The sequence below is a fragment of the Neoarius graeffei genome, chromosome 15, assembly GCF_027579695.1.
Source record: "Neoarius graeffei isolate fNeoGra1 chromosome 15, fNeoGra1.pri, whole genome shotgun sequence".
Taxonomy (NCBI): domain Eukaryota; kingdom Metazoa; phylum Chordata; class Actinopteri; order Siluriformes; family Ariidae; genus Neoarius; species Neoarius graeffei.
In genome coordinates, this window is record NC_083583.1 from 40,484,063 (window position 1) to 40,496,459 (window position 12,397).

General features: G+C 42.4%; 1 protein-coding gene across 1 annotated transcript in view; it reads right to left on the minus strand.

Moving 5' to 3' along the window:
- fbn2b (fibrillin 2b) overlaps positions 1-12,397 on the minus strand; it is a 175,173-nt gene that overhangs the window by 133,139 nt on the left and 29,637 nt on the right. Inside the window, exons 3-4 of the mRNA XM_060941303.1 lie at positions 9,913-9,995; positions 5,153-5,257 (exon numbers count right to left, since the gene is read on the minus strand). Of these exons, the coding sequence (XP_060797286.1) occupies positions 5,153-5,257; positions 9,913-9,995 (188 nt within the window). The remainder of the gene's footprint in view (positions 1-5,152; positions 5,258-9,912; positions 9,996-12,397) is intronic.

A 12,397-nucleotide genomic window follows, 5' to 3' on the forward strand; every position in this document is an offset into this window, starting at 1 on the left:
AGGATTGGGTTTTATCCTGAGTGCAACTGTGATTCCTTGAACACAACTAACAGTGGCCAACAGCCGTTACTGTGGTTTGTTATTTATGGAGTAATTACAGATTCATTGTTGAGTCATAAACACAGCCGCTCTCACAACGGCTCGGCCATTCAGGCTTTATGAACGGTGTTATCACTGACCTATCAAATCTCAGTAGCTTTGCCAAAGAAGATGACTGTGAGTGTGTTTGGAGGTTAAAAAATAGCTCATTCGCGTGCAGTTTCATAATGTCTGAGTACTCCAAGATTCCAGAGAAATTACATGGCTGATTTCAACATGAGGAGTCAATTGACTGTACAATTTTACAACCTGTAAGACCATAGACTTCATTGAAGTGTCAGTTTATTTATCCTGGACAGTGTTATTATAGAGTAATGGAAGAACAATGGTCAAAGATACAACTAGTGTTTACTAGTGTAGTGTTGTTGTCCAGATGATACATCAGGCTGAAAGTTGAAGTTTTATTCATAAAATATATTGGCACAACGTTGACATGTCTCATCTCATTATCTCTAGCCGCTTTATCCTGTTCTACAGGGTTGCAGGCAAGCTGGAGCCTATCCCAGCTGACTACGGGCGAAAGGCGGGGTACACCCTGGACAAGTCGCCAGGTCATCACAGGGCTGACACTTATGCCGCTTTTCCACTACAAACGCGACTGAGTTGGGCTGAGCCGTGCCGTGCTGAGTTGGGCTGAGTCGAGCTGAGCGGGGCTGTTGGAGTTGCATTTCGACTACAACCGCGCTGAACCGTGCTGGCTGGAAGTGGGTGGACACATTGGGTGGAGTTAGCGAAAGTGGGTGGACGTCACATGATGTCGTTAGGCGGCGTAAACAGTGACATCAGTGATCTTTTAAGCGGTAGTCTCACGACCCGGATAGTAAACAATAAACATGGAGTCGTTAGTGTTGCTGGTCTTGGTGCTGTGGCTTGTTGTCACCGACAACGCCAACAGATACTGGCAAGAGCGTATAGATGAGGCGAGGCGCATAAGGCTTAAATAATTCTCGTAATTCGTAATTATTCTTCTTCCAGATTTACCGTGTTTACAGATCCCAGCGTGCTCGCGGGGCGTGTGTGGGCATGTGAGGACACTCCTCCTCACCAATCAGTGCACAGGGGAGTGTCTGCTCACGCCCCTAGCCCCACTCGGCTCGGTTTGGCTCGCTTCAGCCCCACTCCAAAACCGTGCGAGTTTTGGGTGCTGGGTAGGGCTGAAGCGAGCTGAGTCGTGCTGCTCTGAGGTAGTCGAAACGCGAGCCGTGTCGGGCTGAAGTGAGCTGAAGTAGGGTAGTGGAAAAGGGCCAATAGACACAGACAACCATTCACACTCACATTCACACCTACGGTCAATTTAGAGTCACCAGTTAACCTAACCTGCATGTCTTTGGACTGTGGGGGAAACCGGAGCACCCGGAGGAAACCCACGCGGACACGGGGAGAACATGCAAACTCCGCACAGAAAGGCCCTCGCCGGCCACGGGGCTCGAACCCAGACCTTCTTGCTGCGAGGCGACAGCGCTAACCACTACACTGCCCCGTTGACATGTCTGTGCATGTTAATACGGAATCTAGCTATTAGCTAAGAGCAGTGACTTTTAACATGGTTTCAGCTTAAGAAAGCATTTAAACGAGAGTAAAATTTTATGTCTCAAATAAAGGAAATGCAGTTTGATGCGGGGAAAACTTGCCCTTTCTATCCTAAATAAAGTGTCCAAATTTTAATATGTTTCTTTAAATTTTGTCTGTTTTTATTTTGCACATAAAAAAAGACCATAAAAAGAAGACCTTATACTAGATCCTCCCCCAGCTAACATACTATAGGTCTAAAAGTAAGAATAATCAAATTAATAATGATTAAAATGGATAAATAAACATGCTTACCAATACTACAAAATATATAATGGCCCTTTTCCACTACCCTTTTTCAGCTCACTTCAGCTCGCTTCAGCTCACTTCAGCCCGACACGGCTCGCGTTTCGACTACCAAAAACCAGCACGACTCAGCTCGTTTCAGCCCTGCTTAGCCCCTAAAACTCGCACCGTTTTGGAGTGGGGCTGAAGCGAGCCAAACCGTGCCGACTGAGGTTGGGGGCGTGAGCAGACACTCCCCTGTGCACTGATTGGTGAGGAGGAGTGTCCTCACATGCCCACACACGCCCCGCGAGCGCGCTGGGATCTGTAAACACCACAAACCCGGAAGAAGAATAATTACGAATTACGAGAATTTCTGAAGCCTTATGCGCCTCGCCTCATCTATACGCTCTTGCCAGTATCTGTCCGCGTTGTCGGTGACAACAAGCCACAGAACCAAGACCAGCAACACTAACGACTCCATGTCCTCCATGTTTATTGTTTACTATTCGGGTCGTGAGACTACCGCTTAAAAGCTCACTGAATCAGTGACATACAGAGCATCGTGCACGAGTTCGCGGAGCGTAAGGCTCGCCGTATGCCCTTCAAATAATGCGCGCAGTAGGCTATTGATGTTTTATTATGAGCCATGTACAGTATGTCGCCGAATGTTTTTTTTGTTTCTGAGTTACATGTTCGTTTGAAGGACTTAATGTACAAAATAACATAGTTGCACCCCGTAGTGTTGAAATTGGTAAACACAGTGCATTCAGTGAGGTTTGCACCGCCCTCCTTTTATTTCTGACTCTTCCTGTCACCTTTGCAACCTCTGAGCGCTCATTCGTATGCCCTTCAAATAATGTGCGCAGTATAGGCTATTGATGTTTTATTATGAGCCATGTACAGTATCCTAATGTTTTTTGTTTCTGAGTTACATGTTCGTTTGAAGGACTTGATGTACTAAATAACATAATTGCACCCGGTAGTGTTGAAATTGGTAAACACCGCAGTTGCGGACATTTTGTAGCCTAAAATGATGTTATGATAAGCTTTAATAAAATGCCCGGTCATTTGCCCCGCCCCCGGCCCGGCTCTGACTTGTTCCGCCACTGTCACTGATGTCACTGTTTGCGCTGCTTAACGACATCACCTGATGTCCACCCACTTTCGCTAACTCCACCCAATGTGTCCACCCACTTCCAGCCAGCACGGTTCAGCGCGGTTGTAGTCGAAATGCAACTACAACAGCCCCGCTCAGCCCGACTCAGCTCGACTCGGCACGGCACGGCTCAGCCGCGTTTGTAGTGGAAAAGCGGCATAAGTGAACTAATAACGGGGCAGCACGGTGGTGTAGTGGTTAGCGCTGTTGCCTCACAGCAAGAAGGTCCTGGGTTCGAGCCCAGCGGCTGGTGAGGGCCTTTCTGTGTGGAGTTTGCATGTTCTCCCCGTGTCCGCGTGGGTTTCCTCCGGGTGCTCCGGTTTCCCCCACAGTCCAAAGACGTGCAGGTTAGGTTAACTGGTGACTCTAAATTGACCGTAGGTGTGAATGTGAGTGTGAATGGTTGTCTGTGTCTATGTGTCAGCCCTGTGATGACCTGGCGACTTGTCCAGGGTGTACCCCGCCTTTCGCCCGTAGTCAGCTGGGATAGGCTCCAGCTTGCCTGCGACCCTGTAGAACAGGATAAAGCGGCTAGAGATAATGAGATGAGATGAGAAGTAAGATGAGATGAGATGTACTAAGGTACAAAATGTGTAAAAAAGGTAGTTTAATTGTGCAATATCGGTACAAGTGAATTGCGGGAAAAATGTGTAGAGGCTTTCAGAGATAACAATCATTTTAAAAAGATTAGACTGGTCAAAAGTTACTAGGATAAGATAGATGGTAATTTTTGAGGGCACGTTTAAACCCAAAGCCTTATTATCCAACAACTACACAGAAAATAATGAAATACGACTGAGCTAATATTGTATCGTGCTATTTTATGAGATACTGTACAGTGAGGGTAGAAGCCATGTTGTTCAGTTACAATAAATTTGCAGTGATTCATGTGAAATCTAGAAGAAGAAGAAACCTTTATTTATCACATGCGTACTTCAATTCATCCTCTGCATTTAACCCATCTGAAGCAGTGAACACATGCACACACACCCAGAGCAGTGGGCAGCCACACCAGAGCACCCAGGGGTTCGGTACCTTGCTTAAGGGCACCTCATCCCAAGGCCGCCCCACGTCAACCTAACTGCATTTCTTTGGGGGAAACCAGAGCACCCGGAGGAAACCCATGCAGACATGGGGAGAACATGCAAACTCCACACAGAAAGGTCCTCGCCAGCCGCTGGGTTCGAACCCAGAACCTTCTTGCTGTGAGTCGACCGTGCCACCCACAGACTAGGACTATTCATGCATCAATATACAGGCAATATACAAGACTCCTATTAGGTGTTTATTTAAATGCTTCGCATTTATGTATCATCATGTCAGTCTATCTCTTTGGGGTTTTTTTGTTTGGGGGGGTGTTTAAATGAAACCATCTGTATTTAAAGGTCATCTAGACACTACTGAAAACCCCATCTCAGACACGTCTAAACCGGTGACATCAGTGTGAACTTTATGCAGGAAATTTGAATAATCTAAGTGGGCAGCTTAGAAATTTGTTTTAAGCAGCTCACTAAACTGACCGAATTATTGCCAAAATCTGATTGTTAATAGCTATCAGAGTATTATTGTCACTGTTACTTTTTGTTTCAATACATTTTTCATCTTTCTTACATAAGCTCAAATCTAAATCACCATGTTACTGTAAAAACAGGTATCATGGTGTTATCGTTCTTACGTTTGGTCTTCTACATTGCTCACAACGTATCAAGAAACATGAATATTTCCAGAGATCATTAGAGAAATCTGGTGAGCCAAACGATCTGGGGTGAATAGAGGAAATACTCCGGCGATAAAAAAAAAAGCAGATAGATAGACAGACAGCCAGACAGACATGCATAGGCTGTTCTCAGTAAACCAAAGTAAGATGGCTTTAAATTTAAGAGAATGAGTGTCATTTCAATTTAATTATCAGTATGCAAACACAGTCTGTGTAGCACTGGTGTAACATGGGAAGCGAGACAAGGCACAAAAAGGGTATTTCCAATCTGGATATTTGTAAAATTTATTCATGAAGGTTCAAAGCATGGAGAGGTTTATGTAACTTTTCCCTGCTTTCTAATGACATTTTTGTTCAACGTATTTCATCATGGGTTTTCTTACCTGCAGCAGCTGCAGCTCCACAGCTGGGAGCGAGGTGACCACTGGAGCAGGTACACATGTTCGGCCTCGAGCAGAAGCCATCACCACAAGAGTTCCTACAAATTGCTGAGAACAGGCGTGAAGGTGGAGAAAAGATAAGGAGTTAATAATAGGCAAATAATATGGCTTATGAAGCAGTTATGGAGCGACAGAAAATAATTGCATATCTATCGCTTTTTACACCACAGATTGTGTCAAATCAGTAAACATCACTGGCTTAGTGAGGAATCATTAAGTTATACAGAAAGAAACCTTCACAGGAGCCAGGACTTGGCGAAGAAAACACATCGTCCTCTGGATTCATGGATTATACTATGCATTGATGCCATTTTTAGACTGAATAAGTTTTTTAATACTCATCAATACCAGTACTGATACTGATACCAAAATGAATAACCTGCTTAGTATTAATCAATCATGGACATCATGGAACATTTTATGTAGCTCCGTTTAACCCTTTGATGCAAAACATATGCACACCCCTTCTAATGCACAACATGGGTCAAAAATGACCCACATTCATTTTCCAGGTTATTTCATGCTGACTGAGTTTTTCTTTGCTCTATCTTTTGAAATCAATTTATTTTATGATTGAATATTCCAAGTATTCTTTAAATATCTTGTTTTTAGTTACCACAAATCATTAATTTAATTTTTTCTTTCCTACTTTCATCTCATCTCATCTCATCTCATCTCTAGCCACTTTATCCTGTTCTACAGGGTCGCAGGCAAGCTGGAGCCTATCCCAGCTGACTACGGGCGAAAGGCGGGGTACACCCTGGACAAGTCGCCAGGTCATCACAGGGCTGACACATAGACACAGACAACCATTCACACTCACATTCACACCTACGGTCAATTTAGAGTCACCAGTTAACCTAACCTGCATGTCTTTGGACTGTGGGGGAAACCGGAGCACCCGGAGGAAACCCACGCAGACACGGGGAGAACATGCAAACTCCACACAGAAAGGCCCTCGCTGGCCGCGGGGCTCGAACCCGGACCTTCTTGCTGTGAGGTGACAGTGCTAACCACTACACCACCATGCCACCCTCTTTCCTACTTTATGAACAAAAATACTTTTTATATTACTACACATGGGTCATCCAAGTGTGATTTAAAATTAAATGTCTTAATACTATAATAATAATTTGTTTCAAGTAATTACTTTAGCAGTGAATGGGGCCAGTTATTTATTTATTAACTATGTACAGGGAGTGCAGAATTATTAGGCAAGTTGTATTTTTGAGGATTAGTTTTATTATTGAAAAACAACTATGTTCTTGATGAACCCAAAAGACTCATAAATATCAAAGCTGAGTATTTTTGGAAGTTGGAGTAGGGCTTTCTTAGTTTTAGCTATCTTAGGAGGATATCTGTGTGTGCAGGTGACTATAACTGTGCATAATTATTAGGCAACTTAACAAAAAACAAACATATACCCATTTCACTCATTTATTTTCACCAGGGAAACCAATATAACAACTCAACATTCACTAATATACATTGCTGGCATTCAAAAACAAAACAAAAAAACAAATCAGTGACTAATATAGCCGCCTTTCTTTACAAGGACACTCAAAAGCCTGCCATCCATGGATTCAGTCAGTGTTTTGATCTGTTTGCGATCAACATTGCGTGCAGCAGCAACCACAGCCTCCCAGACACTGTTCAGAGATGTGTACTGTTTCCCCTCCTTGTAGATCTCACATTTGATGAGGGACCACAGGTTTTCTATGGGGTTCAGATCAGGTGAACAAGGAGGCCACGTCATTAATCTTTCTTCCTTTAGACCCTTTCTGGCCAGCCATGCTGTGGAGTACTTGGATGTGTGTGATGGAGCATTGTCCTGCATGAAAATCATGTTTTTCTTGAAGGATGCTGACTTCTTCCTGTACCACTGTTTGAAGAAGGTGTCTTCCAAAAACTGACAATAGGACTGGGAGTTGAGCTTGACGCCATCCTCAACCCGAAAAGGTCCCACAAGCTCATCTTTGATGATACCAGCCCATACCAGTACCCCACCTCCACCTTGCTGGCGTCTGAGTCGGACTGGAGCTCTCTGCCCTTTGCTGATCCAGCCACGAGCCCATCCATCTGGCCCATCAAGACTCGCTCTCATTTCATCTGTCCATAAGACCTTAGAAAAATCAGTCTTGTGATACTTCTTGGCCCAGTCTTGATGTTTCATCTTGTGTGTCTTGTTCAGTGGTGGTCGTTTTTCAGCCTTTGTTACCTTGGCCGTGTCCCTGAGTATTGCACACCTTGTGCTTTTTGACACTCCAGTGATGTTGCAGCTCTGAAATATGGCAAAACTGGTGGCGAGTGGCATCTTGGCAGCTTCACGCTTGACTTTCCTCAGTTCACGGGCAGTTAGTTTGCGCTTTTTTTTTCAACGCGCTTCTTGCGACCCTGTTGACTATTTTGAATGAAGCGCTTGATTGTTCGATGGTCACGCTTCAAAAGCTGGGCAATTTTAAGAGTGCTCCATCCCTTTGCAATATATGTCACTATTTTTGACTTTTCTGAGTCCGTCAAATCCCTCTTCTGACCCATTTTGCCAAAGGAAAGGAAGTTGCCGAATAATTTTGCACACCTGATATAGGGTGTTGATGTCATTAGACCACACCCCTTTTCATTACAGAGATGCACATCACCTGGTATGCTTAATTGGTAGGAGGCTTTCAAGCCTATGCAGCTTGGAGTAGGCCAACATGCATAGAGAGGGTAATGTGGTCAACATACTCATTTGCCTAATAATTCTGCACTCCCTGTAGTTAGCTAAGCCAACTACAATACAATTAGCTAACTAAAGTAGAATATGTCAACAGCTCGGTAGCTAATAGTAATTACTTGTAACTTTCTGACAAGTAAGCTACTCACTCTCAAGGTAACCTAAACATAATCAATTTTTTTTCAAAGGTAATGTTAGAACAATTGAAAAACATTACTTGCATGTATGAGATGGGCAAAGGGCGCTGTGCTGAGCTGTGAAATGTCTGACACAAGCACAATTCACAGTTCCCACCAAACGCTGGAGTAAATGCATGCGGGTCGGTTCTGACCCATGTGTGTAAACTTGATGTAGAATTACAAAAGCTGTGCTTGTTCATAACTTAAGAAAGGAAAAATAAAAATGATGATTTGTGCTAAACAAAAACAAGATCTTTACTGCATATTTGGAAAAGTAAATGACAAAATGAATTTATTTCAAAAGTATATCATAGAAACACTCAGCCATACATGAAATAACCTGGAAAATGAATGCAGGTCGTTTCTGACCCATGTTGTGCTATAGAAGGGTAGTGATACAAAAAGGGTTTTTATTCAAAAAGTAAGAAAGGAAAAAATGAAATAAGGATGTATGATGATCAAAAACAAGTTAATTGAGGAATACCTTAAATACTGAATGATGGAATTAATTTATTGCAAAGATATAGAAGATAAAACCTCAGCCGGGTCACTTTTGACCCATGTTTTGCATCAAAGGGTTAAACTGATTGCTGCCATGTGCTGCGAGAGATAAACTCTTTGTGCTATGTTTAAGATGTGATATGTTTAAATAGTATCTTCAATCGAGAGCGCAAGGGTGATCAACCTGAGAGCACAGAGCAATACTTATTTAAAAATAAGTATTAGCACAAATGAACAGAAAGGAAGTGTGCATGTCTCAGTGCTCGCAGAACTGAAGTGCTCTCATAGTTTTTCAAGTGCTCTCAAGTCTTTTTTTTTTTTTTTACGATAAATCAACAGCTAAAGATTCCAATAGATTAGTTATTACTGTATTCTGTAAACGCTAGGACCCATCAGAGGGTCCAAACTTACAGTCCTCACTGTCCCACCACACACTTCACCTATTAATTTCACTGTAGTTACTAAATCTCATCTCATCTCATTATCTGTAGCCGCTTTATCCTGTTCTACAGGGTCGCAGGCAAGCTGGAGCCTATCCCAGCTGACTACGGGCGAAAGGCGGGGTACACCCTGGACAAGTCGCCAGGTCATCACAGGGCTGACACATAGACACAGACAACCATTCACACTCACATTCACACCTACGGTCAATTTAGAGTCACCAGTTAACCTAACCTGCACGTCTTTGGACTGTGGGGGAAACCGGAGCACCCGGAGGAAACCCACGCGGACACGGGGAGAACATGCAAACTCCACACAGAAAGGCCCTCGCCAGCCACGGGGCTCAAACTCGGCCCTTCTTGCTGTGAGGTGACAGCGCTAACCACTACACCACCGTGCCGCCTAGTTACTAAATACTACACTTAAATGTAAATAATTACATTACTGGCATTTAGCAGGCACTCTCATCTGGAGCAACAGACAACATACCCAGAGCAGCCTGGGGAGCAGACAGGCGTTAGGTGCCTTGCTCAAGGGCATTTCAGCCACTCCTGCTGGTCCAGGGAATGGAACTGGCAACCTTTTGGTCCCAAAGCTGCTTCTCTAACCTTTAGACCAAGGCTTTCCCGTGGACTTAATAAATAAATAAGTAATAAGCTGAGAGTTTATGGAGATAGCTTTAAATTGAGGTTACAGAGTACGGACAGGGGAGCTGCTCCATGTATATTTGTACTTTAGTCATCCAGGTAGGTGTTCCCCTTTTCCATTTCCCCTTCTGGACCCCTTAACACATCACCCACTTCTCAAAACAAAAACTTCCTGAACTACTTCAGCTCTCAGTCATGAGACACAGTGGTACTACTCACGAACTATACACTGGTTTCCACCAGGCAGCGTTTTCCATCCCGGGCAGCAGTAAGGCTGGAATCGAGAACCACACACATTGGGCCTGAAATAAAACAAAACACATCCAATAAACAAAACACATCAAAAGTGTTCAACTGTGAGATCTTGTACAAATATTAATGAAAACACCATTCATGACTGCTGTGGAAAATGTATGTTTAATTCCTGAAGTTTCAGTGACGTACGATGGTAACCTTAATCTAACAACCTGAGCACGAGACCCAGCAATCAGCCATTAGTACAAAATCAGTGACAGTCCACCTTTTCAACTGTGTTGGTTCCAGAAGTATCTCTGCAACAGTGTAGTGTGGCTCACAAGGCCACTAACTCAACTTGCCAAGTAGCAAACTTAGCAATAGAGTTAAACAAATTCAGTAGACTAAAACTAAGGAATATGAAACACATCAATACTATAACAACAAAATATAAAATACTACAGGTTGACAAAACTAACATAGACAAAATATAAGCAATAACACTAAAATATACACAATAGTACTAGCACATAAATACCCAGAAACACTGTAAATGGAAAGAGGTGATGACTGAAGGGAAACTGATTCAACTGAATAATTTGAAGGAATATCCATTTATACGCGTTTCTATGAAACTACAGGTTCCGTCACAGGATTATATTAAGTTCACAACATACTTTATATACAGTGTGATTATGTGGTTTCACTGGATTTCTATGGAGTTCATGCTTCATGTTCATTTGCATGTAAAAATATATATTTGTATAGGTAATCGTATGGGGCCGAGTAAAATTAAGGATTAATTTCACGAGTGATTTCGAATTTCAAAACTTTGAAACCAAGAGTGAAACTGATCCTTAATTTTACGAGGAACCATATGATTACTTGTTTATAATATACAGGGCCAAATTCATACTTCGGAAGCCATTCAAGTTCACAATATTTGTCATTCACGTTTTCTGAACCAATCAGGGTGCGAGACTATCTTGCACGTTTGAATCAGTTTCTAAAGCGTCTTTCATCGTGACACAGTGACATGACACGAGGATTTTGAAAGTGGTTAACAAAATTTTATTGGAACTTCTTTACAAAAGCCTGCATTACTTTAAGAGAGTCTGGTTCGTAGTTTTCCCCATTTTCTTTCCTCACTTCTGCATAAAACTGCGATAGCACCTTGTCTAACTCACAGCATTCATATGCCACTAGAGAGTCATTTATTTGTCTTTCTGCGGCCCATTTCTTAAACACGGAAAGCCAAAAATTCGTACTTTTTTTTTTGGTATTTTCTTTTTCGCTTGCAGCTTTCAATTGGTTTATCATTTCTTCGTCAAATATAGCGAAACGTGGCATTGCTGAGTCGGCAGAGTCAGCCATTTTGTTGACAAAATTTGCTAATTTTTGTAACCGTAACCAAGCAACGAACTAGCCAATAGCATTTCAGAAATACGGCCCCGTGTTAAGGAAAAAAAGCCCTCCTTGATTGACCAATCAGAATTGAGTAATTTGGCCCTATGTACTATAATTTAAAAAAAACTACATGAACAAAATTGTCACTGCATGATTCTACAGTCTGGTCTAGAACAAAATCAGCCCACACCTCACTTCTCACGTCTTCATCCTGTTCTGAGTATTTCTCTGAAGACCACTAGTGGTACTGTTGTGCTTGGTTCGACAAAAGCTCAAAATTATCCACCTTCGAACATTTATGAACGAGAAAGAATCTGATGTACATGCCGAAATTGAAGCCCTTTTTATTTCTGAAAGACAGGCAGCTTAGCCCTGCTCACACATTTATACCAGACATGTACCATACCAAGTGACTCGACTGAAAGAGAACCAGACTGTCATCGTTCAGCTCTGTAATCGTTCATGAAAATCACCCAAAAAAATAGTTATGAATTAATATAAAGGTTTAAAGCTGATGTGGCTTTAGTGTACAGTGGTGCTTGAAAGTTTGTGAACCCTTTAGAATTTTCTATATTTCTGCATAAATACGACCTAAAACATCATCAGATTTGCACACAAGTCCTAAAAGTAGATAAAGAGAACCCAGTTAAACAAATGAGACAAAAATATTATACTTGGTCATTTATTTATTGAGGAAAATGATCCAATATTACATATCTGTGAGTGGCAAAAGTATGTGAACCTCGAGGATTAGCAGTTAATTTGAAGGTGAAATTAGAGTCAGGTGTTTTCAATCAATGGGATGACAATCAGGTGTGAGTGGGCACCCTGTTTTATTTAAAGAACAGGGATCTATCAAAGTCTGGTCTTCACAACACATGTTTGTGGAAGTGTATCATGGCACGAACAAAGGAGATTTCTGAGGACCTCAGAAAAAGCGTTGTTGATGCTCATCAGGCTGGAAAAGGTTATAAAACCATCTCTAAAGAGTTTGGACTCCACCAATCCACAGTCAGACAGATTGTGTACAAATGGAGGAAATTCAAGACCATTGTTACCCTCC